Here is a 27570-nt window from a genome sequence, read left to right as displayed (position 1 = left end):
AATACAACGGTCAGTAGACGCTAGAGATGTAGGTTGGTGACAATCTATATTCAGACGAGTGCTCTTTCGAGTCGTTTTAACGACCGCGGTCTAAGCACTTGCACAGCTGCCGCTCGACAAGAACAATTTGATTACATGTAGCTATCATCATCGTGTCTGTGATTGTTTCGTCAGTTAGTTACATAATGGCAACATATTATTGGCTTGTTTGGGTGACGCTCGCGTTAAAGAAAACATATACTCAACATTTTCAATTTATCACCTGATAGTGACAAGAAACTTTAGCTTGCACCACACGTTCGCACATATACAGTGTGTATTCCCTTTCTAAGCTGCATTGAAAAAAAAAAATGCGTATAAACTATTTTGTCTTACTCGCTGTTGCTTGTGAACATATAGTTTCATACAATAACTTTATGCCCCCGTAAACATCTGCTGCGATTATGGCGTGTTTGGGTTTTTTTTTTTTTTTTTTTTTGTGGCGTGTTTTAGTGGCGCCAGTGCTGCGGCGTGCATGGCGCGTAGTTGTGTTGAATCCACTTATCTCTACTAGGGTCTGGTTGAATCGCGTTTCCGAGTTTCGTTTCGTCGTCTGCACAGGTGTGCGTGTATGCGGTTCGCCATTTAAATGATCCTACATGTATTTCGGCGGGTGTCCTTTCGGCCGTCTTCGTACTTCCTGGTGTGTTCGTATTGGTCGCAGCCTAGCTTGGGTGAGAGAGATGCGGTTTTTCTATATGCTGGGTTTTGCCTGCAGCTACCTTTGCGTGGAGTGCCTTCGCCCGCTGCCAGTTATGTTAGGGGCATCCTAGGATCACCCGGAATGGCTCCGCAGAAGCCCCCAAATGTGCTTATTTTCACTGATGAGGATGTGGGATCAGACCAGCCTCGTTTTCAAGCTGTGAAGGAAACTTTGAGCATGTGTCTCAGCCCGGATAACTACGCCGTTTACCCCCTGTCGGAGAGCCAGGTCTGTACGCTATCATGTCCGTCATAACGTTCAAAATAGTTGCTTTTATGTCTTGGCACGTGACATTTGTTGAGTGATGTCTCGGCACTATGACTTCTTTGGTTTCACATTAACAGCAAACATGCAGGCTCACCTATATCAACGAGGAAACTGCTGTATATTTTGAGTAGTGGTGCTTAGTTCAAGGATTAATCGCACCGTAGGTGTAGAAATGTGCCAGGAAATATGTCTTAGAAGGTCTGACTGTTGGTCTATAATCTTTACTCACAAACTTGAAGCGAAAAAAAAAAAAAAACTCCTACTCCTCGCCTGTTCTCTGTGTCTGGTGTCCATGAGTTCTTTTAGTGAGCATTTAGAAATTAGAATTGAATGTCTGGTTTATAATTTCAAATTATAACATAGCTAGGAGCATATTGACGCTAAGTAAACTAAGTCTGCTTTCTACTTAGCAACCTGGCTGCACACAAACTGACAATGTGGTTGTTCTTGCACCAAATCTCAGAAATCAACAGCGCATGAAATCTTCCTACATACACTGTAAACCAACTTTTTATAATTGTTTCATCACAGTAACTTTTTGTGTATGTGTGATCATTGCAGGTCAAAAGTACTCCTTGGTTGACCAACACCAAGCTCCTTATTGTTGCTTGCAGTGAACTAAGCAGCACAACCAGCCGCATCTTTAGAGAATATTTTCTACGGGGAGGGAATCTTCTTGTCATGGCTGCAAAATTAGACTTGCCTGGAGTTCGACCGATGGAACACATATCAAGGCGTCAAGATATTGTTGAAGTAACATATGACAAAGCAGAAGACGTTGCAGTCTTAAAAGGTGACGTTGTCTACCAGTTTGACCCAGGTACAAGAGTTAAAACTTTGGCGTGCGATAAGGATGGTGCTGGCATCCTCTTTGAGCTTAGAGGGTGCGGCAGCAATGGATTAGCACTTCTATCACAGGTAAAAGCATTTGTTTATTTTTATTCAATATTTTTAATAATCTTTTACCTGTGTAGAAACATGCTATTGCTCTAATACATTTATTTTATGCTGTACAAAAAATATACATTGCTTCGGAAATATTAGAAGTGTCTTTTTTGTCTGTTTGATTTTCAATCACATTTCTGCATATGAGTGCGCAGAAAAAGTGGTGCAAGGGTGTGTATTGTCGCTGTTTTTTTTTCCTTTTTGAAAGTCACAGAAAAGAAAAATTCTGCACTGACTACTACAGCTGCTGTTTAATTTCTGCTGAAAGACAGCATTCTATGGCTCGAATAGTTTAACATTATACTTATTACAGTTAATTGCCCTATAAACAAAACTAAAAGCTAACTTGCATTCCACAATGGGTAAGCTAGCTGCTGCAGAAGTTAGGATAAACCTGTTTGCACAAACATTAGCATAAGCCTGTTTTGCCTCCTTTCGGCAGCTGCTTGCACTACCTTCCCATCCACTAACTTCCTGGTACATGTAGTCAATGCCACATCTCTTTTCTTAAAAATCAGACACTTATCAGTGCAGAGTTGTGCATAGGATTATCTTTCTGAAAAGTTTCAGTAGGAAGTCACTAGTGGTAAATATAAATTATCTTCCTGTGATATTCAACAGAAAACACACATTCCTGTCCGTGCAGATAATATGGACAGTAATTTGGTATGCATTCATATTACTGCCAATTACATTTAATGAGGCTAAGGGTAAATTTTTTAGGAGAAGGTGATTTTGAGAGATTGAAAGAGTGGAAAGTTGAGTAGGAAGCAAATAAACTATGGCCATTGACCATTTAGAAGACTAAAACTGACATTTAATGTGGGTTGTGAAGCACACGAGTGGGTATTTAGGTGCTGATGTATTTAGAAGCAAAAGGCTGCTGTATACTAAAAGGAGGTCTATCCAAAAGCTAGTCCTAGTTTTTATCTAGTCTCTGCTCTGGGGATGTGCAACGTGTTTTTTTCAAGTGTATGCTGCGGGACTTTCAGTGTGACAGAAAGGAAGAAGGGGCTAAGAAGATAAGGTAATACTCCTTGAAGTTTTGTTATGCATAAAATGTCTTTTCATTAAGCATAGATGTACTGTAGTCTGTTTAAGATTTTGCATCTGAGCTGCAAGTAGAGGCATCACGAAAAGCTCTAAAACGTAGGCGTTTGTAATACTGAAACTGAAAAAGAAGAAAAAAAAAACAGTCTTTACAACTTGCTCACACACAGAAAAAGACATAACCCGAACATTTGAGAAACAGGTGATCTGGGTAACACCTTTTGGAAAAGGTACTGGTGGGTACATCGGAAGTGTCAGTGAAAATATGTTGGAATTTCTGCTGTAGCTTTTAATTAGCATGTGCAAGCAAAAGTATGTGCTTGCTAATTTCAAGTTGCACACCTACCTATAATTAGCAGAACTGCTAATCACCTGGTCTGCTTAGGTGTAAATGCAGTTAAAGAGACAATTTCACAATTTACCATTTTTATAGCCCCGTCAACACTACTTGAATATATTAATTGTGTTCATTTATAAACGACTTAAACAACTTAGTAGCCAAATATAGTAGCAGTTTATTAGAACTTGCTGTGTGGCTGGGCCCCGCCGCGGTGGTCTAGTGGCTAAGGTATTCGGCTGCTGACCCGCAGGATGCGGGATCGAATCCCGGCTGCGGCGGCTGCATTTCCGATGGAGGCGGAAATGTTGTAGGCCCGTGTGCTCAGATTTGGGTGCACGTTAAAGAACCCCAGGTGGTCGAAATTTCCGGAGCCCTCCAGTACGGCGTCTCTCATAATCATATGGTGGTTTTGGGACGTTAAACCCCACATATCATATCAAATATCAAATCATTGCTGTGTGGCTGGCTGGTAATAATGAAAATTCGGCACAACTTGGCACTCCCATATTCACACACGCATTCGCATACATAGATGCTTACGATCACAAGAATATTCTAGATATATACAAAATGCATAAGCACCAATATTTTATTAGTCGGTGCTTTTGCTTTTATGATGCTATCTTTACTTGATAATTGTGCATAGTGTTCTTTAATGAGTCAATCTTGTTTGAAATTGAGAGCTCATGCTTACTCTCGTAGAAATTATGAAATGAAGGCTATGTCATATTTGCTTTCTGTTACAAGCATCAAGAATAATTCATGCTTGTGATATTACCAACTTCCTGTAATGAGGATTGTGTTCTGTGCTATGTCAGTGCACATTAAAAAACACCAGATGGTCTAAATTGCCAAAGCCCTCTACTACGGCATCTCTCATACTCGTCTTGCTGTTTGGGGATGTAAACCTTCAGATATTATTAACTTCCTGTAATGGGGTGAATTGTGAGGTTGTGGCCTTCTGCTGTTAAGCTTGAGGTTGCATAAGTGCTTGCTTTGCCCTATTGGTACTGCTCTGCTCAAAATAGGAGCAATAAAATAAATGCATAAAGTGGGGCACCATCCAATCTTTATTTCTTTCTTTTTTTCATGCTCTTAGTTTGGTTATTATTGCATCATATTCTGGGTGGCAGCAGCTGTATTTCAGTGATAGCACAATGCAACATTGCTGTTCTGTAAGATATAAGTGCTCAGCACCTCAAGTGGTCTTAGTGTACCATCCTAATGAGCCAAGTAGTTCTTGTTTTTGCTTTATTTTTTCCATCAGAGTTGAATATTCTACTTTCTTATTTTCTAGATTCATTTGGAGTTTGACCCTGTGTTCTTCAGTACGTCCGAGGATGTGTTTGCAAAACTCAAGAAAGCAAATGAGAACAGGATATCATTGTTGAGAAACATTCTTTCCACACACTTTCACTTGAACTGCAGTATCAGCGTCTCCCACAAGTTGTCTTCGGGAAATGTGTTTGCTGCAGACAAGGTGAATCCATGATGCTGGTTGTGAGTTTGCCTCAGTGGTGTATTTATCTTGTAACAATTCAGTGTCTACCACCTTCTTTCCTTACTTATTTTATCCTTCTATGCAGACGGTGCTTTTGGATTTTTTGTCTAGACCACAAACTGCATCTGGTTCACTTGTGGATAGTGGAATCACATTTCACTATCTCACAGCAGACAATGCTATGTCCATGACGCCTACAATAGACTGCCTGCCTGTGATTATTCCGTCTAGTGATGCATTCTTCAGCAGCCCTTCTTTCAACAGTGCAATCTACTTTACTGCATTGAAGACACACAGCTTGGGCAGGCTAGCCCTTTTTGTTGAGAATGTAACCACCACCATGGCAGCTATAAAAGCGTAAGATTACATTTCTTTTTCTAAAAATGTGCTGCAGTGCTTTTCTTGTTCTTTCTTTTTGTTCGTTCAGTGCACATTTCTTTTTGCTTAGTAGCCTCTGTGGAGTTTATCACACTTGAATGTCTATCTTTGCCTGTCTATTAAATACTCTTTTAAATAGTAGATCTGTCAATGAAAAAAAAAAAAGATGCACCTTTTATTCTTCTTTCTTGAATGACAGAATAGTTCACTACCAGCGTATATTACATCGAAGTGTACAAGGGCCCTATAAAGCACTTCTGCATAAACACATCATCCCACCTAATTCGTGTCATCTAGTCATGAACATCTACTTCATAATGTCTGTACCAAGGGCACACAGGAAACTGCTTTGCTAGTAAAACTGAAATTAAAACCCAAAGTGTACTGTCATTATCATGGCAGTGAACTGAGCAGTCACTGATGAAAACATAGCTTGTTCTGTAGGTCTGCAATTTGATGTTTTCAGTTCTACTGTGAAACATTCTATGGCTACTCACAATTTTTTTAATGGTTATTTCAACATTTTTTTTTAATCTTAGTCTCACTGCTGCATTAAGGAGAGGGGCTTCCTTAACAAAGTTTGGACTAAAAACTGCAGCTACTCATGATGTTTAAAAAGACTGTGTACGGTCCTTCAGTGCTCCCCTGTTTTGTGTCGCACTAAAAAGCGTACCATGTGAAGTGTCTATCTTGCAGCAGTTTTTCTGGAAAGTGCGTAGAAATTTTTAAAACAGCTGTCCGCGTTGTGTCTCCTTTCATCGGTGGGATGAATGCTCACAACACTGGTCGGTGCCAGTGAAAGGTGAAAAACTGAAACCGCGTGTGGTTTTCGCAGGCTTTATGAAGTTTGGTTATTAATAAAACAAATACCTCAATGGTCGTTTTAGGCATGCACACACTTTTTTGTTGTTCTCATGAGTGGCGGCAGACGCCGTGGTCGCGTTTCTTCGCCGTTCCCAGGCAGGTTCGTTAGCGCTGCCGGCTGACCACCAGCAGTGCCAACGGGCGCCTACGTGAACGCGTGAGAAAAAAAAGCAAAAATTGGTCTCTGGGGCAACCTAAAGCTGCCTCAAGTGCCCAAAATACTAATTCAAGTTAAACGTTTGTTTTTAAGCAAAATAGGTCTACCTGCAAGGATTTCTTGTGCTACCAATAGACTGTCAAGATTGACTGCATTCGCTGTTGGGTGACGCTTGTGGTCACTTTTTATCGACTTTCAAGATCAAGTTAAAATGATAGTTCCTTTTTTCTGGCATGAAAGCATGCTAGTTGCCGTCGATGTGATGAGTGATCTTTTCATTTGCGCCACAATCATAAAAATTTTTCAGGGCGGTAGGCAGTCCCTTTAATGGTCTTTTAAGCCCATTTGTTGAGTTCGATGTTTCTGAATTTTTTAGATATCTTATTTTTGGGGGGGGGGGGGGGGGGGTCATAGTGATGTAAATGTAGAAAAACAGATAATCTTGGCCATTCACTCTTTCAGGCTGCTATGCTGTGGTGTGGATATTCTGTTGTGATAAGTGGACAAGATGGGTCGCTGAAAAGATTTTTTTCTCTAAATTCATTAGTGACACGAAATGCTTCACAACTCAATGATTCTCCACAAAGGAGCTTTCGCTGGGATTCTTTGTTGGATCTCTTTCTCTGGCTGATGCTCTAACATTTGTCGCTATCAGGTCTTCTTTCGTTGTTTGTGGTGCAGTTGTGTACGTCTGGTTAATTACTGTGACTAAGGAAGAATTGTATAATATTTAGTTCACATTTTTTACCATAGTTAGTTACTGTGCCAGTTTAGGGATACCTCATGATGCTCAAAGGCAGCTAGTGAATGGGGAAAGAAGATGAGTGATGGGGAAAAATGGGAGGATAAAAAAGGAAGTTGCCAACCTCTGGCTGATAATCCATTATTAGTGAAGACCAACCGCGTTCACTCGGAAAAGCAGGCTGGTTGTTGGTCGTTTTTACTGCCTTGCAGGAGATACATTGTATCAAAGTAAAGAGACCTTGAGATGTCTAAACTGTAACTTCAGCTTAGTCATGCGCATCTTAAAAAGGATTGTCCTTGTTAGATGTCCTTATTCATCCATCATTTTGTTTCTTTTTTAATCATTTGAAAAATGGCATATGCACCAACATATCTTACAAGTTTTAATTGGGGATGGGCATTATACTATAAGATTTATGCTCAGAAATGCATGCTATCAAAAAATTAATAAAACTCAGCTATTCTTTCTATCTCTTATGCCACATTACACACACTTACCCACATCCAGTGAGCTGGTACATAATTTGGCTGACTAGGTTCGTTGGTAACTGACCTTGATGAAGAGAATTGCCATATCTCTCTTATGTTCACTGGGAAGGCAAAGCCAAACCAGGTGCCAGCAATTCTAAATTTTTGAACAAATTCTTAAGTATGGTGTTGTGGTCTGCAGTCTTTATCTAAGCTGAACCAGAGGCCCAGAGAGGTCTGCTAGGCCAAGCCTGGAGCTTAAATTTTTTTAGTGACCTTTATAACTGCTGTATCAGGCAAATATTACAATGGCACCAGCTGCGTACAGCACTGAAAACTGATGTGAATGGATGAAGACAAGAAGCTATGTTGACTGTTTCATCCCTTCAACACACCTCCCATCTTTGCCCTGCTATTCGTACTGCTGTATTATTGCCACCAGCACCCAATGTTTCGTTTTGCAGAATCTTTGCACTTAGCATGGTGGTGGTCTTTTAGAAAGCGGATGAGAAATTTCAAAAGTAAAAAGTGATTGTGGGTTATGATTCACAGGGCAAGGAAATTTCAAGTTTAATTCATTTTCGTTGGGCATTCATTCACGTGAACATCTTCAGGTAATCAACAATGTGGTAAAGTGACCCAAATGAACTGAAAAAAAAAAAAAAAAGATCGTACAAAGAATTTAATACCAACAGCAATTAACAAGATTATCTATTCTATTGCTCTGTAAGAATAAGATGCAAAAAAATTTTAGCCGTAAAAATTTTTTTAATATAAAAAAAAAGAATTCTAGTGACATTACAATTCAGCTCATTCTAGCTTAAGACTCCTAAATTTTTAGGGAAGTTGTGCGTAATCGCTGCATTCGTTTAGTAATCTAATGTGTTCATTATTTGCTGTAGACTGGTGCGTATATTCTAACTTTTTTTTAATGCAGTTTACAATCTATTCATGGATCCATTGCTATTGCCACTCGTCAGCTAAATGGAGTAGGTAAGTACTCTTTCAGCATGGCAAGTTGTTTTACCAATCGAGGCATATTTTGCCAAGAATGCAAAGGGGACAAATCCAGCATGCACTTAAATAGAAAAAAAAGCAAAAAAATTTCTTCCTCCCCTTTTTTCTCCTCTCCATCCAGAAAACTGACTTTAGTCTTGATTTGATGAATAATTGATATGTGGGGCTTAACGTCCCAAAACTGACTGTAGTCTATCAGGCATAACTATGTAGGTCATGCCACTTTATGTTGGAAAGATCGCTCTTCGGATGTACTTGTTTGAAGGTGGTTAGAGAATTTATTTTCTTCCTTTGATGAACACTTGCTTATTGTATTTGTGTCAGAAGTCTCGCTGAAAAATATACAGCAAAAGCTTGGCACAGATGTATTCCAGGTGTATACAATTCATATGGTAGGTCATAACCTTTTGTTAGTGGTACACGTCATGGTTTGGTTTAATGGCTATGGCATTACATCGTAAAGGGCAGTGTAAGGGTAGCACAGTTTGTTGCAACATGAAAAGATTCACATGTTTTGAGATTGAAGTTTCTTAGTACATATTCTATGTATAACTTAAACAAGTATGGTGAAAGAATACAACGCTGTTCCACTTTTTTTTTAATTTTAAAACAATCTGTGTTACCAGCATTTGTCTTAACAAGTGCCTCTTTTATGATGTGTAGGTGCTTTAGTAGAGTTTGGAAATATGCTTGCAAATACCCATTTACCTGAGACACTCTGAGGGCTTCGTGTGGTCAACAGTTTTCAAACTTTGCTGTAATTGATGAAGCAAAAAAAAAAGGTTTTTAGTGTCCTTTACAAGTTTCCTTCAACCTTCTATATTAATGTGATTACATTAAAGGAGCATTGACATCAAATTTCTAATTTGAGATGTGCCCTTCATTCGATTGCTCAGTGTGCATAGGTCCTCTTGGCCAAAATTGAATCATGTTTGTCTGGTGGAAGTCCTTTTATTTCGACCGCAAACAGCGTGTGAGAGCTCATTGGAAAATGGAATGCCCCTGCGACATTGACACTAGTGCTACGTGTTCGATGTCATACATTCCACGCATACCATCCCGAGTGATGATGCACTAGTAGGAATGACGTCTACGATCAGTGTGTTCTTATCCTGGTGCCGTAGCCTGGAAACGCACTCACTCGTCATGTCTGATCTTCGTCGCACCGCTTTGAATGATTTCATGAACTTACTAAAATGCAAACCGCCCATAAAAGGTCGGCGAAAGAAAAGAGCATGATTCAACGTGTACTTGTCAGTTAGGGCGTCGAGGAACCATTGTGAGTTGCAGTTGTCTTGTTCAAAGCGTGGAAAAAGCGCAGTGAAGTTGTATTTTCGTTACACATATTTTACAAGCCAACATGACCACAAGCTATCGAAGTGGAGTAGCGTATAGACAAATAACATCGCTAACAAGTAACACACAGACATCATTAATAGTGAATTTCAGTTCATTCATTGACTTCTTTGCGTCCACATAATACCAGGTTACTGCTGCCACCAACCTAATAGGCCAGATAGGTGGGGCCATCTGGAGGTGCAAACAAGAATCGGACAGCAAGCAACGTGTTCTCTTTCTTCGCTGGTGCACTTCCCCTACGCCGTTGACCCCTTTGTGTATACCTGAATGCTGTGCGTGCCAAAACACACCAATATAGCTAATTGAGACACACGAGTGAGTGTGGCCGAAGCATGCATCCTCGGGCACCTCCTCATTGCTGCTTTAAATGGCATCCATTTTGGAATCGCTGTTCTGCAAAGGGTCCATCGAAGCAAAAATTATTTGCAAAGTTGCGAATCGCGACAATGCCAACCTCCCGATTTTCGTATTCAACTCTAGCCAACATTTTGTATGGCAATGATGGCAATGCAGGTGACAAGGCATGACTGATTGTGTGCGCCTTGCAGACGAAATGTTTGCAGAGCAGCATGGCACGACATCACTTTTTTCTCTGGATAAGTGGTCAGCTGTGGGGCGGTCTGGAGGTGACCGCTATGTAGCACCTTTGGTAGCGCTCAAAGTACTAAAATTGGTGGGATTGCTGGTCTTTTGAATCATGCTAGATACCAGTGATATAAATCGATAAAACTGATAGTTATTCGTCCCTCAGTTGCGTTATAGGTCACGAATCGCTACTGGGGGTCTATAGGTACTTGTTGACGGAAAAAAACTACTTGTTGATGAAAAAATTAACTGTTGACAGTTAATAAAACTAGTATCCATTTATGCACATGGAATTTTATGAACATAGCAACAACAAAGTGTTCAGTATGGACAGGAATGAAAAATTAGGTGGGTGGGGTGGACAAGTGCACATTTTGAACAAATTAACGGCATAATGATACATAACACAAAGAATAAATCGACATTACAAGTGCTTGTTGTGTGCTCTTGCAAAGGAAAAAAAACCTTGTAGACCTTTTCATTAATTTGTGTGAAGAGCTGTCTTCATGGTGTCTGATTGTCCACAATTTCTCTTGTATTTGCTGAAAATATGCTGTAAAAGTGGCCCGAGTAAGCTTTGGCTGTGGTAATGCATTTGCAGGTCGAGGAGGCAATGCCTGGCTTGGCCCTGCTGGGTGTGCCATGTTCACTGTGTGCCTGCAATTACCACTTCATTCACCACTGGGACAGAGAAGCCCTTTTGTCCAACACCTTGCTGCCCTGGCTATGGCCAAAGCAGTCCGTACCACACCGGGCTATGAGGTGCTGTGGCTGTGGGAAATTTTGTCCTGCTGACTGATTAGACTTGTTATGTGTTTGATTTGCAAGTTCTTCTGTGTGCAACAAATTGTTCTGCCTAAATTAGTGGCGTACAGGGTTGTCAACTATTATTAAAAAGTCACATCACATGGATGAATGAGAAGGACAGGTACCGAGCAGCTGAGTCTAATCTCAAGCATGCAGCAGCCAAAGAGTGTAAAAGCTGGCACTAAATCAGGGCCACTGCGATGCTAAGCGGTAGTTAGATTATATTTCTGGTGTCTATTGACATCCACATTGTAAAACATGCACTTCCTTATTGTTGTTTCTTGAAGAAACTGTGTGTTATTCATTTTTTTTTTTCCATGTTTCACAAAATGTAAATTTATGACTGCTCAGTCTTGAGGCTTCAATATCTCGGTAGCTAGGGCAGATACAGCAATGATTTTCCTTGCAATGGAAACCTGTATGTGTATATAATTTAAGTAATGCAGCCGAATTTAGAGCACAAACCTTTTTAATTAACTCGTCAAAATTGTAAGCCAATTCCAATTGCTTTGCAGGATCAAAAGCTCATTTTGCTGTAACGTGACTAAGAAAGTCGAAAAATAGAAACCTTTGCATACTTTCAATCTCTATTCATTAATCTATGTTGCCACATCTTAAATAACACATTTCTTTGAGCACTTCTTTTTCTATCAAGGCCTTAAACAATAGGGGTGGTGAACTTAGGTTATCTCAAGAACAATAGTATATTTTACGGGAAAAGTAATTTCATATTTGAAATCGGCAGGAAAAATTGCATAAGCCTCTGTAGTTTTATCAAGGTCAAAATGAAAAAAAAAGTCTAGATGACCTCCTTTTTACTTCCTCTCTCTCTTTAAACATTATCATTCCGTATATCTCCTGTTTTCCTCTTGTTGATCAGCTTTGCATTTATAGATGCTGTAATATAAATGCTTGCATGCTTTCTTTTCAGATGGTAAATATCAGAGTGAAGTGGCCCAACGACATTTATTATGGATCCCATGTGAAAGTAGGAGGTGTCTTGGTCTCATCAACTGTTAGCAGGGATGCCATTACTTGCTTTATAGGTAACTTCAGTTCACTTCACAAGTCAAGCGTTGGCTATGAAGAGTTTTTGCTTGCACTACCTACTCTGACTGTGTGCTAGAGTCTTACATATTTTATAGTCTATATTACATGGCCATAATCCAGAACGAGAGATGAATACACATAGGGCAGAGTAGTTTACAGTCGATCCCGGATATATCAAACTTAGATTTGTCGAATTATTTGCTATATCGAACAGTTGAGAAATCCCCTTGAATTTTACAAGCAAAAGTATGGGACCGGTGCACCTGTATATCGAACTCCCGCACAGCAGGACATTTGCTATATCGAAGGCTGCACCGCGCCGAAGCTCAGAAAGTGCATTTTTTCTAGCAAATATTGATCAATTTTTAGCCGCGTTCTAACAAGTTCCGATCCCTTTTCGCGCGCAGGTGACAAAAAAGCAGTATTATTCTATCACGCTGATTTGATTCGTTGCGTGGTGCTTGTGAATGCACTGGTATGTTTGATGCGCGATCTGCAGGTCTTTATGCGTGGGCGTAGTGTTTTTCAAAGAGACCGATTGTCAAGGACACCAAAATAATAATGTGGAGTGACTAGGCGATCTCGTCGCATTGTTCGCATTTCCTTGTTTGTTAGCACACAATGGCATGCGAGCCTGAAAAGCATGGCCTTCGAGACGTGCAACCTCGTGACATATTGTTAGTGTTTTCGCTTTTAAAACGCATTGCTTGGACGCTACGCTTTTTACAGCTTTTCGCATCAAAGCAGCGGCTGCCAACTACAAAGCCACAAGTGACATCGGTTCACCAAATGCCGACGGTGGAAACTTCAGCGTTCTAGATAGAGTAAACTCCCCTGAGGACGAATTATGTTAATATGAATTCCCGCTTAAGACGAACAACACGGGAGTGTTTGTTTGGTTTCTCATAGACTCAATGTAAAAAAAAATCTGCTTAAGACGAACCGCGTAACAGGCCTCTTCTGTTAAAAACTCTCGCAGTGACCGACGACGAGGATTCTGCGCATTGAATTTTATAGTCTTGATGAGGGCATTCAGGTTGAACAAGACAAAACAAAATGTGGAGGGGAAAGAAAAACATTCTTGCGCAAATACTGAAAGCAAGTCGAATGCAAATTGCAACGTGGAAGGAAAAAGCGAGATGAGAGAAAAAGAAAGGTCAGCGCATAAAGCTGGTATCTCCCTCACACCTAGCCTGTAAGTGGAGAAAGGGGGCTGGCATATTAGGTGTTCCTTTTGTGTTCTCCTCGTGTTCTTCAGTTCCCACATGCTGTGGTCAGTTTGCATTGTTTTGCGTAGGGCCTGTGCACGTCCTATCTGTTCCCAGTCAAATGCAGCAAATTGTAAAGTGACATTTTAATTATGAAAGTGCACAGCAGAGGAAGGTCATTTTGCACACTAAATACAGCTGCATCGGGTCTTTTTTGTGTGCCCAAGGTTTGTGATCGTGAGTGGCGTAAGCAGATATCTTCAGCTGCATGTCATTCAGAAAAGTTACTGTGGACGGAAAATAAGAAAATATTCGAACCTCAAAAAAAAGCTTGCAGACTTTCATAAGCAACTTGGCGTATATTGGCTTGGTCAAAGTAGCGGTATGCAATGAAGGCATATTCAAAAGTGATAGCAAAGCCTTATTAAAACAGTGTCTCAGAAGGTGACGAGCCAGAAGGAAAAATTGTCTATTTTTTGAAGGACTCCCTTTTTATCTTTTTTTAATCATCAAAATAGGGTTGTGCTATAGTTTTATCGTTAAAATGTGGTAGCAATTTATTCATGAGCATATTTATTATGAACTCGCAAAATCGAGTACTCGTTAGATTAGTCTACATACTCTACTTGAAAGCATAGTTTTTATCAAGCTGAGCCAAATAAATGCTTTTTCTTGTTTCTTTCCTCCCCATTATTCATTTATTTATTTATTTTACCCCTAAAGGCCAAAGGCATTACAGAGGGGACTGGGAAAAAATTACATACATATATACGCCAGTAAAACAAATACAGTGAGTAATAATAACAGGAAAGTAAAACTGGCTTATATATTTAAATAACAATTGTTAGTGCTTCTCAAAAGCATTTATTGTTTGTGATTGATGTAATTTCAGATGGAAGATGGTTCCACTAGATCGCGGTATGCTTCATTTAGTGTTTTTAAGCAACATATTTAAGCATACGTGGCACGTTGGAATTTGGTTTTGGGGGCACTTCTGATAAAACAAACTTCTGATAAGGCAAACAAATGATCATGGTTCCTTCGAATTTGTCTTGAAGGAAGTCTACTGTACTTCTAGAACACTGTAGTGGGAACTCTGCATTGTCTTTCGCACTTTTAAATATCTGGACTTGAGTACTTCTCGCCTCGTTACAAATAAATTCTCATTCGGGAGTTGAGCAGAATGTTGACCCGCACGTAGCAATAAAAATCATAACTGGCACTTGGAGCAATGTCAAGTAAAGTACCGTCGTAAACTTTCCTTGCGGGCCAGGTGACGACTTTGGGTGCGTCATGACGGCTGACAACGGCGTGCAGTGCCTCAGTGAATTCTGCAACTTATCAGCGTTTTCGGGCACCATCTCTCACAGTGAGCGACTTCATCAGTGCAGATGATGACGGAGCTGTTTCTGACTGAATCAATGCCGAGATCATGGCTACTGTTACCGTTACCGAGAAAGTGTACCCTTGCGGTTATGAATATGCTACGGCCTTCACTGCCGCCGCGAATCAACCTTTTTGCCACGCTACAAAGCTTGCATCGCCATTCTTCGTCAATCAACGCTGTTGTGGCCGGAGGGGCTGAATTCACTCATTTGAAAAGCTTCAATGATATTGTCACGGGGTCGTGACATAGACGAAAATAGAATGCTGGATGTTCAGATGAAAACTGTTTATTGGGCCGAACTTGTGGCCGGTAAACGAAAAGTCAGATTGCAGTAACACTGTGGCACTAATAGCGGCGAACAGAGTGTTGGTCATCGATCAACTGAAAAGCGTTGAAGCGCATTGGCATTTATACATGTGCCATTGAATATTCTAGCCTTATCACTGGTCGTCGCGCAAGCTCTGGAATAATCTCGAGTGTTCGTGTCTTGCATGCAATCTTAACAGAACGATCTACAATAATTGCAAACCTTCTTGAACAATGAGGCGCCGTTTGCACTGAGCGTTCCTGACAGGCCTTGTGGGCGAAAACCAAATTTAACGAAAGTGCGTGGCATTGCCCCCCTCTGAAAAAGCATCATCCTGATGCTTGAAACAGAACACAGGAAAAAAATGCATGCAACATAGGGAGAAAGTACAGTAATAATAAAGCACAATAATAGAGAAACAACTGCAAATAATACAGTTCTTAGTTTTCTTCACGTGCATGAAACGGCTTGAGGTGCACGACATGAATGATTTCAGGTCGCGCACGTCGCCATTGAGAGTTCGTGATGCCGTCGAGGACAACCTTGTAGTCGAGTGTACCGAGATGCCGAACTACCCTGTACGGTCTGAAATACCGTCGCAGAAGTTTTTTACTCAGTCCATGTAGGTAAATCGGCATCCGAACGTGGTCACCACGGTTAGTATTCCATGAAACTTTGTCGAAATTGTAGCGGCGGTTGTCGGTCGCCTGTTGGTTTTTGATGCGGACGCGGGCTGTTTGTTAAGTTTATTCGGCGCGCTGGAGGTAGACAGTCACATCTGTTTAAACATCGTTCGTATGGGGGAACAAACAGGAGATGAGGCACGAAACACATTGCTAAAACGCCATATTTATTGACTGCCTACAGACGGCGGGTGATGATAGCTGCCTAGTGATGTCATTGCGTTGTGGTTGTTGAGGATGATCTCATTCTTCTAACATCCTCCCTTTTGGCCGCTGAGTTTAATGCAGAATACAGTCTTTGAAGCGGCTAGGCATGTGTCTGTTTCAGCTCAGCCTTCCGCTTGTGGTGACTGGCTCTTTGTTCATTTGCTGAGAGAGAGTCTTGCTTTCATCATGCTGTATGGTTGTGTCCTTTTCCGAAGGATTGGGAGCTCCCATATTGCATTCGGATCTACAGTGTGTTTGCTGCGATGTTTCGCCATCGCTGGAGTTGAGGACATGTCTAAGGTGCAGTCTGTTCCGCCTTAGCTGATTTCTCTCGACTTCCACTTCATATGATCTCACATCCAGCTGTTTTGTGTCTGTACCTTTGCACCACTTGCATTTTTTTTTTAAAGGTTGTACAGACACTGCCTCCTCTCTGTAGGGGCATAGGTCCTTAGTGTGTTTGTTGTAGTACCGCTCGGTGCTTGTGATCTTTGCTGCTATCTGTTGTTTAGTCGGCAGACTTCAGCTTGAGTAAAGCTTTTGTTGTTGGGAGAGTGGTTTTACTTCTTCTAGCCATGAGTAGCTGAGCTTGGCTGGCTCCCATCGGTTGCCGAGGTGTGTTGCGGTGGTCAAGCATGGCTAAATAAGGATCACCATTGCTCTCTAGTGCTTTCTTCAAGAGTGACTTGGCAGTCTTATTGCCAACTTGGCAGTCTTTACTACCACACCGCGGCATGGGAGGTAGCGCAGCAATGCAGTCTTGCGCCACGCACTGCAGATCCTGCAAACTTTTGTGGCTGACAGCACATTTGTGAGCCTGAAAGGGTTAAACATTCAAATATGACCCCAATAATCCTCTTCAGCATATATTTGATGATGCATTAATTCAGTTTTTTTTTCATGGTCAGCTATACCAGGCATGCCTTGAAAGTGCCACAACACATTTCTGACACCCTTATACAATTCCCACAAAGCTGTTCCCAGTGTTACCTGTCCCCATGTCATTATGCATTATCATCTTTTGATCGATACACTACACTTGAATATGCAGTTAAACCTTATTATGATGAACTTCAATATAACGAAGTGTTTCAGTTTTTATAATTTTATGTACTTTCTTCTCAATTTTACGAAGCATATTTATCTGTAATATCAGTCACTGGCCTAGACGGTGGTAGGGAAATTTTCAATTATGTAAATTTTAATGAAAATTTCAATTATGCTTGTGTGTGGACCTGTGTATACACATGTGCATGCATGTGTGTGGGTTGGGGGTGTACATGCACACCACACATACGAATGTGTGCATGAACTTACATAAAGTATGGTTTAACCCCTGAAAAAATTTCTGGTGATGCTCCTAATTTCCTCATAACAAAGTTTCCCTACTACAGTAGAGGAAAGCCAATGCAGTGAATTGAAACATCTGCTGGTGCCAGTGATCCTATGGTTGACTTGCACATAGTTCTTTTGAACAACTGCACACTGCATGACAGAGCGGGCACTCGAGCAGGGCAGTTCATTTTCTGTCACCGGCTGCAGGGGAAGAGCGCACCTCAATGCTCTCCTTGTCTTCCGAGCTGTCAAGAGGGGGAGCATGCAGCTTACATGTTGCATGCTCCCCTTGTGTACCTTTGTGTATTGTATCACGTGTGCCTTTCTTTACTGTGCTGTTGTTCCTTTGTATTTTCATATTTTGCATTTTGTGTGCTCTGTCAATGTCCGATTCGGTGTTTTTGTTATCGCCCAGTGTCAAGTGATGGACATAACTAGCCTTAAAAGGTAGTAGCAGAAAACACAACAAGGGGGCTGTGGGGGCTAGTTGATAACTCATACCACTACGATTCAACCCCTTTATAAGAGGCATGCTCCAGGCAGTAGTTCTTGTCTTTTATAAGAGATGTCTCTCATTAGCAGGGTACCACGTACGTATTTGCTTGGCAATCCATGTTTTACTGTAGGCACACTGGTGTCTCTTATACCTATTTTTCTCTTATATCAGTGTCTGTTGTTAAAGGGTTTAACTGTATACAATGGACACTTACAACATAGTGTGCACTCTGTACCATTTTTTCCTCATTTTTCATCAAGCATTGATTTTTGATGTTGTGAGAATAGAGCATGCGGTTCAGTTCAATGAACATCATAGTGTCAGCATAGCACCATTGGGGCAACCACTGAAGTTTTGATAACCAGCCACAGCAGCAGAACAGGTGCAATAGCTTCGCCTCGTATTGTTGCTACAGTGTGCTGAACTCTCATTTCTTTCGGTTTTACATGCAGCGGACAGGCACTTTAAGGAGGATCTCAGTGGCACGGTATCAGATTGTGGCCCTTGGAACTCATGCTCAACAAAACCTATTTCTAATATTGTTGAAATTACTTATTTATACTTTCATATTATTTGAACATTCTTGCTGCACCACATAAAAAAAATGTTTTGGAGACTATACAATGCATAAAAAGTTGAATTTTCATTTAATGAAGTTTCACTATAATGTAGAAAGTTGGCAATCTAACTAAATTTGTTATATCAAGGTTTAACTAATATAATTCAAAAAGCAATACCTTGATCGATTTAAAATGGAGGCGGAAATGTTGTAGGCCCATGTGCTCAGATTTGGGTGCACGTTAAAGAACCCCAGGTGGTCAAAATTTCCGGAGCCCTCCACTACGGCGTCTCTCATAATCATATGGTGGTTTTGAGACGTTAAACCTCACAAATCAATCAATTAATTGATCGATTTAAAATCCACTGAAAAGCTTTACTTCCATTTGAATGAAGTTTTAATGTAACAAAAAGTTTTGATTTTACAAACTTGTATCGAGGTTTAAATGTATTATAATAGGAAAAACAATGTTCTTATGTATTGAAATTTTTGGGGACCAAAAAAAAAATAGAAAAGACATTCAACTATTTTCTTGCATTGCTTCTGACTTGCTTTGCCTTTATCACTCAAAGCCACTCTACACTTTTCAGGTGACTTGCACTGTCTTTCAATTTTCAAGTCATAGTTTTTAAGCTAGGGCTTTGTAGCCAGTAATTTGATTTCAAAGAAAAGCTAGTTCAGGGCAAGCGTCAACTATTGACTGTTTTTTGTCAACTTTCGGAAAGCTAACATGATTTTTTATATATCGTCCCACTAACATCAGTGGTGTGATGGCAGTACTTGCAAGTAATCGGACTAGCTCTTTCAGTGCTTTGTGGTGTTGTGCTGGTCATCTGTGGACTGTAGTGTTGGGCACTAGTAACAAAATTTCAATGTGTATTAAACCTGCAAACCACTCGACAGTTTAGGGACTGACAAAGCTTCTCGAAAAGCCATGTTTGGCATTTTATAACTTTTTGCTGTGGCAGGTTTCTTGAACTTGAAACTGTACTTAAGGCATGTGCATTATTCCAAAAATTTCACTTAGCCAATAAAGGCGCTTCTCACTTAAAGGACCTAGGGATACCATCATACAGAGTTGCCATGGGATGCTGATAGTGCATGAACAAAGGCCTGAGAAACATGTATGAAAACTTCTTGTTTAAACATCATTTTTTAATGTGTAATGTTTTTAGAAAGTAATGCAGTAGTATCTGAAATTGTAAGTGCCATAGGGATTACATATATCAGAACTGATTTGAAATAAAGGTTTATCAGACCATGTGTCAGTTCATGCTGATGTTCAATATGATGAGTGATAATTCATCCAGTGATTAGAATTTTTTATCTTTATGTCTGCTTTCAGTGCACTTTCTTAACTCTGCTTCTCCTCTTTTTTTCTCTCAACTTCTCAGGTTGTGGCATGAATGTTTCAAACAGCCAACCAACTTTATGCATCAATGACATTGCAAAAGTAGTGTCTTGTAAATTTAATGTGCAGCAGAATGTTTGTCCTCTGACACCTGAAGAAGTCATTGCTAAGGTATTAAATGAAATTGAGTTTTTGGTGGCTACATTCCAAAGTGGTGGGAGCAAGATGGTATTACAAGAGTACTACAAGTACTGGCTGCATGGGTAAGTGTCATGTTTAAAAAATACTTTCAGGGATGCCAGTTCACATAAAAAAATGTTTATCAGTCATATTAAGTTGTGTTTTAAAACATACCTTTGATTGATATGAAAAAGTCATGCCTATGGTGGCACTGTGTTGAGTTGGTATGTACATAAGACTCAGAAAATTTATGTATTTGTTCAAGTCTTGTGTAAACTATCATTCTCGGTATGCCACGTCATCTGCAACAGCAGCACTGCTGAAGCGTAGCCTCCTCTATTAGTTCCAGCAATGGCACGTCATGGGTTAGTGACGGAGGCAATGGTTGAAGATAATAAATAACGCTTGCTCATGTAGGGCTCGGAACACGGAACACATTTCTTGCTCTGCTTACGAAGTCAATTGAGCGGAGGGTGGAGGTGCGTCTACTTGGTTTCGCCATCATTTTGCAGCCAAGCTGATCACGTCTTGCCTGAACGCGATCATTAAGAACACAAAATCTATGCATTCCCATGCACTACTATTCCTAAACTGTCTCAAGATGCTACATCTGCACCTGGCTGAGTGTAGGCGACACTCAGCTAAACCAAAGCAAAGACTAAACACGCCTAGTGAGCAGCCGAACCTTGCGTGAGAGTGAAGAATAGCTCCGGGCCAGGGGAAACGAAGGTGATGTATGTTCTTGTGCCCAGACTTTTAGCGCGCTCGCGGGGTAGGAGCTAGGCAAGTTTTTTTTCATTTATGTGCTCTAAAGCCCCTGATGCTACAACCGCGAAAAAAATTATGACATCGTCAACAGTAATGTCAGTCCTTCCTAAACACGAAGTTTGATTGAATTCTAAAACCCCTTCTGTTTCCCTTTAAGTAAGCATATCTCAATATACCAGATTACTGTCTGTCCCTGGCTGTCTAGTGTCTACTTACAACTGTAAGTTGGTTTTATACATAGCAAAATGGACAAGTGCATTGTGCATCTCGGAGCCATGCTGGAATTACTGGAGTAACTCTCGTACAGTGTCAAGTGTTATTGGCTAGCTGTACTAAGTTGCTACTTTTGCACCTGTTGTGTGATGTAGGTAAAATCAAGCTTCATTAATTGATCAGTTGCTCACACACTTCTACTTTATTAGCAGAACTGGCTTACGATTGGCTAGTGACATCTTGACTAGGTCTTCTATAATGGCACCATCATATAGAGTTGTGAAACTATGCTGTTGAAATTCTTTTGTAATCGTTGACAACTTGAGAGAGTGCTTGCTCATGTGAAAGTTAGCACCCACCACAACATTCTAATGGTTATGGCACTCAACTGCTGACATGAAAGTTGCGCGAATGAATCCCAGCTGCTGTGGCTACATTTTCAATGGAGGCAGAAATGCTTGAGGCCCATGTACTTAGATTTAGGTGCACATTAATGAACACCAGGTAGTAGAAATTTGCAGAGCCCTCCACTATGCAGCCTTTCATAATCATATCATGGTTGTGGCCCTAGAAATCATTATATTAAAATTGGCAGTTTTTCACCATGATTAGTAGAGCTTGAATCCTGTTATCAGCAGGATATTCCAGTTCAAAATTATTCAATCTGGCAACATTTCAGCTGCATAACGATATGCTTCCTTTTTTGCTTTTCTTTGTGAGCCAGCTTTTCAAACTCTAGAATTAATTTAAATTCACAGAAGCCATGTAATTCATTATTTGTTCTTGGTATTTGTATATTTATTTTAGTATGTACAATGACTATTTGCTGTCCTGAAAAGAAGCTAAAAAGACTTATGGCACTGAAAGAAGTTTATTTTAACAGCTCTTAGCAATGCTACACTTGACACAGTGTTCTTGCATTAGTTATTTAATCAAGGCTGTTTATGTAAATGCAACTATGAATCCAGTTAAACTATATAATATATGCATGTATACATATAAAGAAAAACATTCTTGTGGTACTAGTATCTGTAAATTTACTTGTGGATGAATTATTTTATGCATTTCATTGGTAGCATTGTTTTATCTTTGCATTCCAGTGGCCAGGAAGTCACTCTGCAAGATTTCGGATGCAAAGCGCTGATCAAAGGATTGGATGAATACGGCTACTTGTTGGCGGAGTGCTCAGGCAAGCTGTACAAATTGCAACCGGATGGAAACAGCTTTGACCTTATGAACAACCTTATTGTTACAAAAGCATAGCTTTTATCTGGGTTCTAAAATTTCTAACATATGAACCTTAATGTAACGAAGTACCACCTGCAGTTCAGAATCTTGCAAATTGTGAACTGATGCTTTTTAATGCAATAATGTTTGCACAACTGTACTATGTACTGGTGACTAATTATGTGGTGAATGAATACTGCACATAAGAGAAATATAAGCAATAATGACGGAACCTAAGGGCTCGAATGATTAGGTTGTATATAAATGCAGGAGCTATAGCTGCTGAAGCTTGGTTTGGAGGAGTGAAACACAGTGTCACTACAGTGTAAGCCTGTGGCTGCCAAAATTTTTAGTATAGCACAGCGTAAAGATTCAGCTGAATATTTACAATCGGAACCATTTGTACACAACCACTCAGTGAGAACGCTAAGGTACACCATGTTTATGTGAGCAGTCAAGGCATTGAGCATGATCCCAAAAGCAGCATGTCATCAAGTGAACTCAGCAGATTGCATGACCTCTGTTCTGATAAAATGAACTTCATTGCTAAAAATTTTCTCTCGGAACTGACTTGTGTGGTCTGTACAACAAGGGCTATTTGTGCAAAAGTGTAAAGTTCTAGTTGCCAATCCTTATGTCCATGATCTTTCACTCTGGATTTGATACGCTGCCTAGGAAAATTTCTGCTAGTGCTCTGAATGGCACACTTGAAATAGCTATGGTAGTGGCATCGACCAACCGGCTGTCACTTGCACTATGCCTGCACTGTATATGAGCATGCACTAGCATTGCCTAAAATTCGAATTGTTTTGGGGGGGGAAAAATTAACAAAATTGGGGATAAGTGACATTATATTGTCATAAAAAGCAGAATCATTGCTAGAAAAACACCGTGTCAGTGATAGCAGATATTCGGCAAGAACTGGCAGTGCTGGTCAGATAGCTTGTGAAGCCAGAGTACACATATTAATCATGGCTAAAACTATTTTGAAAATCCAGCATGGCTTGTTGCTATGATGTGCACTTATAATCACCTATAAATGCTTGGGACTTTCCGAGGAGGAAACACATGCAAATGTGCCAATAATCCTCTCTGAAAAAATGCAGTACAGAATTTCATAATTTTGCAGTGAACAGTGGTATGAAGGTAACAACCACAATAAAAAGGGTTTTTATTTTCATTTATTTATTGCATACAACACCTGTATAAATCATCGGGTGACTCCTGCATTTTAGAAGTTTTTTCATCCCTGTATACCTTCTTGTAGTGCAGGGTAACAACATGTACATGAATCCAATTTACCTTTCATTTACCCTTTCTTCTGCTCACCTCTCTAACTGTTGAATTCTTGGTAATTTCATGGTCTGGCATGCTCTTTGTGTAGCTGCAGTTCTAAAGAACTACAGCCGTTCTGCTGCTGGTTGCTGCAGGGCTGGCCATACTACAGCACGTACAAAGACCATAATACTCGGCCGCACTTGTGTTCTCATGCTTCACATATATTAAATCATCATTTATCTTTACATGCTTTTTCAGTAGAGCTTATTCTTCTGTACAATGAAGTAAGCGAGCGGCAGCAAATGATTGAATATTCCTTTGAGATACGAAAAGGGCAGTCAAAAATGCTTCCAGGGGTGTTCCATACTTCTTCAAGGTTGTGCCAGGGTTCCCTCCAATAATATTTGCAGGAAACTGATTCTAACCACTCAGTCTTCACAACTCTATTTGTATGATGTTCCTTCAGTGGATAATTAATTTAGAGGAGTTCACCCACGGGAATACAGTAAAAACATGAAAATAAGGCCCCTGTGGCTGAAGCACAATGTGGTTTCCAATCATTGTAATTCTGATGTTTACAGAGAGAGAGCATTCGACAGCATCTTCTTTCCATCCAGTTGTTACAGGAGACATTGAATACAATGAGAGGTTATATGCCGGCTTGATTGTGGCTGTGAAGTTGCTCTTCAACAGGAGGAGCACCATCACAAATGCAAGATCTTGTATGTGTGATCGTGGGTCTTCGAACAATTATGAAACTTGACTTCACACCCATTGCACACATAACGTACTTTCGCATTCCGATTTGCACAAAAATACCTTGTCCTAGTTTTGCAACCACTGAATATCCTTAGGGTGTGTTCATAAATTTTGTTTTGTTTTTCTGCTAACAATGCCTGGTGCATTTTTGATGACTACTTTTGTTCACCTACAAGTGTACTTGTCTCTGTATGAGTGGGAATGCAACCTTATTTTAGTGGCCTCCTGTGCTTTAACCTGTGCTTTCAGTAGTGCACAGACACTTGTCACAATGTTTTTTCTGATAACAATACTTTAGCAACTATGCAGGTTCCATTCAGCTCATGCATACAAAAGAGAAAGCCCAATCTTAATAGAAACAGAGCAGCCTATTACAGGCCCAGTTTTGTTTTTGTATAGCTAATATACCAAGCATCAAGCATTGCCTGCTAAGACCATGTTGGCTTAGGCAGGCATGTTTCATTGATGCATTTGACTCCTAATTTATGAGTGAATAACCAAGAAAACCACCTGTTTCCTCTGATTTCTTGTGGAAACTGCCAGTATGAACGCAAGATGTGCAGTCCATGTTCAATCAAAAGGCTAATGCAGATTTACTCTGCTGAATTCAGAAATAGAATGTGCGATTGTTAGGGTTTGATGTACTACAATTTCGTTGCATTGAGGTTCATTATGCTGATGTTTGAGTCGGGTCTTTATTTTCTTGTCACCAAAGATGCATTATGTACAGATTTATGCACTTTTTAAAATTTTTTGTGAGATACGGCAGAGATAACGATTGAAGAGATTGCATTCCGTAATTTGTACGCACAAAGAACTTGTTCTAGAAGCCATGTTCAATATTTATAGTCATGACGCCTTTCACAGATAGTTGTTAGCATGAGTTGACATACGTAGTGGTCTGTAGTGCATTTATTTGTTCATCAGAAGTATGCCATTGTTGACCTCCTTTTCTTTTTGTGTGTGGTAGTTTTATTTCACGGCTGCTTTCTGGACCAAATGTCTGAATTTTTTTTTCATGTCTTCACTTGTTTGATCTTTGTGGCCTCTGACAGAGGTGTTAATGTGTTGTGGAACTTTGTTATTAGTTGTACTGTTCCTGGGATATTTTTATTTTTTGAAGAGCTTCCTGCAGCATTTTTCTTCTATATTCAGGCAAACGTTTTATTTCAAAGCACATATTGAATACTCTACATTGTGGCTCAGCCTATGTTAGTCAATCCTGATTTCTGGGCTGCAGTTTTAAAAGTGGTTTTAACCTTTTGGGGCCTGCCTTGTGGCATTTTCGTGGTTTTTACCTTGTGAATATTTGTTAGCCATTGTGATATTTGTTTTAAATAAACAGTATTTTTAAACAATGTGTGATTTCAATGTGTGATGCTATACCCATAAACTGATGAAGTCTAAAAAATAAAACTAAGAAAAATAAAATTTTGCCTTCTATTACATTGAATACTGTGCATGTAATAAATCATGTATGTAACACTTAAAGATTCCAGCTTAGAGCTGTTAGTGTTAGCTGTTCATCAAAGTTGCGTCTCTGATGCGTATGGATCACAAAAATGAATGGTGGCGTGTCATAAATACATTCAACTTTACGCTTGTTGCTGTTGTTGCTTGATGCTGAAATATTAAATGTTTTTCACTACATTTTAGTTATTTTTAATAGCATTGCTAAGTAAAAGCATGGCCTTTGATATTAGGAGGACAGCTGTTACGGTAAGACTACAGAGCGGGCAAAAAGACGCAGCAGAGCGGTGTGATGCAAAAGCACATGTAAAAGCAGGAGTGCTAGTGGTGGTTCTGTGCCTGAGTGAAGTGCATACTGGATTGTTGTGATCAGCACCACACTTGTCTCTGATAACTGTAGCTTTGTGCACACAGCTAATCAAGTATTTCTGCCAAATGATGTGCAAGCTGTGTAAATGCAGCTAACTGTATTAGAGTTAAACTTAGACATAATGAAATTCACGAAATTGGCAATGTCATTGTTTTATTGAAACTTCATTAAAGGGATACTCTAATGCCACATGTTTAACTATCATAAGTTCATTATTAAAGAAGAAAATCAAAGTTGAAGTTTGATTTCTAAATTTCACACTTAAATCTCCATGCGTGACGTCAAAAGTTTCAAAATGCATTTTTCATATTTTCACAACATTAGCTTCATGACATTTTCTTAAAACATTGTATGCCAAGTCTGTAGCACCTATAGATGACAATGTACTTCATTTTTGTTGGTTAGAAGCTATGTAGGACTCAGTAGACGCCTTAAAATCTATGGCGTCTCAATATTTGGTGTGGGAATTTCAAGGTGGCTTCTCCACCCGTATTTTCGCACATTTTCTCGCTTACCAAGCATTATGTAGCGGTTATAGTGGTGTGCTCGGTGATTGGAAATTGAACTTTTCTAATATATTTATTTATTTATTATTTATACATACTGCAGCCCTATTCAGGGCTATCGCAGGAATGGGATGTTATATAGTACTAGGCAACAGAGAAAAAATACAAACAAATAATACAAATTGTGAAGCAAGTACACTCGTAACAAAGCAAAAGTAAAAATGAAGTTAATTACGCATCAGTAAGATATTCATCGACAGCAACTATGAAGTCAGTTAGTGGTAAGGAGCGAATGCTACCAGGCAGGGAATTCCACAGTTCTATTGCACGCGGAAAAAACTGTACTTAAAGGTATTAGTACGAGCAAAGAAAGGTGTTACATTCAAAGCGTGGGAACTGCGGGTACAACTATCATCCGTAAATGTGATGAGGTTACCATGACCAAGGCCGGAGGAGGAGTTAATAATTCCGTATAAAAATTTTAAAGCTTCGTTTTGGTATCGCGAGAGTTGTGATGGGATGTTTAATGATTGAAGGGCTGTGGTCGGCGAGAAGTTGCGGCTATAGTTATGAAAAATGAAACGGATAGATTTTCGCTGAATGTTATCTAGCAAGCTTACTTCACAGTGTTTGTAAGGGAACCAAACTACGGATGCATATTCGAGAACAGGGTGAATGAGTGATTTATATAAAAGCAGTTTAGTATCTCGAGGGGTGTTAGGTAAAGTGCGGCGCAAATAACCTAATTTTTTTAGAGCTTTACGACATACATGATCAATGTGGCTAGTCCATGAAAGGTGTTCGGTTAGAATTACTCCTAAATATTTGTACTGTGAGACTCTATTGAGCTGGGTGCCACCTAGAAAATAGTCAAAAGAGAAGGGGTTGCGCCTATTGGTAAAAGACATTACGACTGTTTTAGTGCAGTTAACGTTCATTTGCCATGTGTCACACCAGTTGCCAAAAGACGTGAGTGATTGCGCGAGATGGTA

At 40.0% G+C, this 27570-nt stretch overlaps 1 protein-coding gene across 3 annotated transcripts; it reads left to right on the top strand.

Annotated features, from left to right (window-relative positions):
* The first annotated feature begins 480 nt into the window (after positions 1–480).
* Hcs (holocarboxylase synthetase-like protein) lies at positions 481–25590 on the top strand. Of its 3 annotated transcripts, none has more exons than XM_037427765.2 (10): positions 481–682; positions 758–970; positions 1571–1927; positions 4642–4824; positions 4931–5202; positions 8394–8449; positions 11019–11179; positions 12156–12270; positions 19851–20070; positions 22069–25590. In XM_037427765.2, exons 1-10 carry the CDS (start codon positions 629–631, stop codon positions 22229–22231), a joined length of 1794 nt encoding a protein of 597 aa, XP_037283662.1. In that variant the 5' UTR covers positions 481–628; the 3' UTR covers positions 22232–25590. The 3 variants fall into 3 exon arrangements, with proteins under 3 accessions (XP_037283662.1, XP_075733845.1, XP_075733846.1); XM_075877731.1 differs by having other exon boundaries at positions 486–686; XM_075877730.1 differs by having other exon boundaries at positions 481–970.
* Positions 25591–27570: the final 1980 nt, after the last annotated feature.

The sequence above is a fragment of the Rhipicephalus microplus genome, chromosome X (assembly GCF_043290135.1).
Source record: "Rhipicephalus microplus isolate Deutch F79 chromosome X, USDA_Rmic, whole genome shotgun sequence".
NCBI lineage: Eukaryota > Metazoa > Arthropoda > Arachnida > Ixodida > Ixodidae > Rhipicephalus > Rhipicephalus microplus.
Note: the sequence above shows the minus strand (reverse complement) of the source record. Positions and strands in the feature narration are given on the sequence as shown.

Excerpts from the sequence above, each read along its gene's own strand:
- Hcs (XM_075877730.1), top strand. The coding sequence starts at position 629 with ATGATCCTACATGTATTTCGGCGGGTGTCCTTTCGGCCGTCTTCGTAC. Across the intron at positions 4,825-4,930 it reads ATGTGTTTGCTGCAGACAAG|ACGGTGCTTTTGGATTTTTT; the intron begins GTGAATCCATGA and ends CCTTCTATGCAG. Across the intron at positions 20,071-22,068 it reads TACAAGTACTGGCTGCATGG|TGGCCAGGAAGTCACTCTGC; the intron begins GTAAGTGTCATG and ends TTTGCATTCCAG.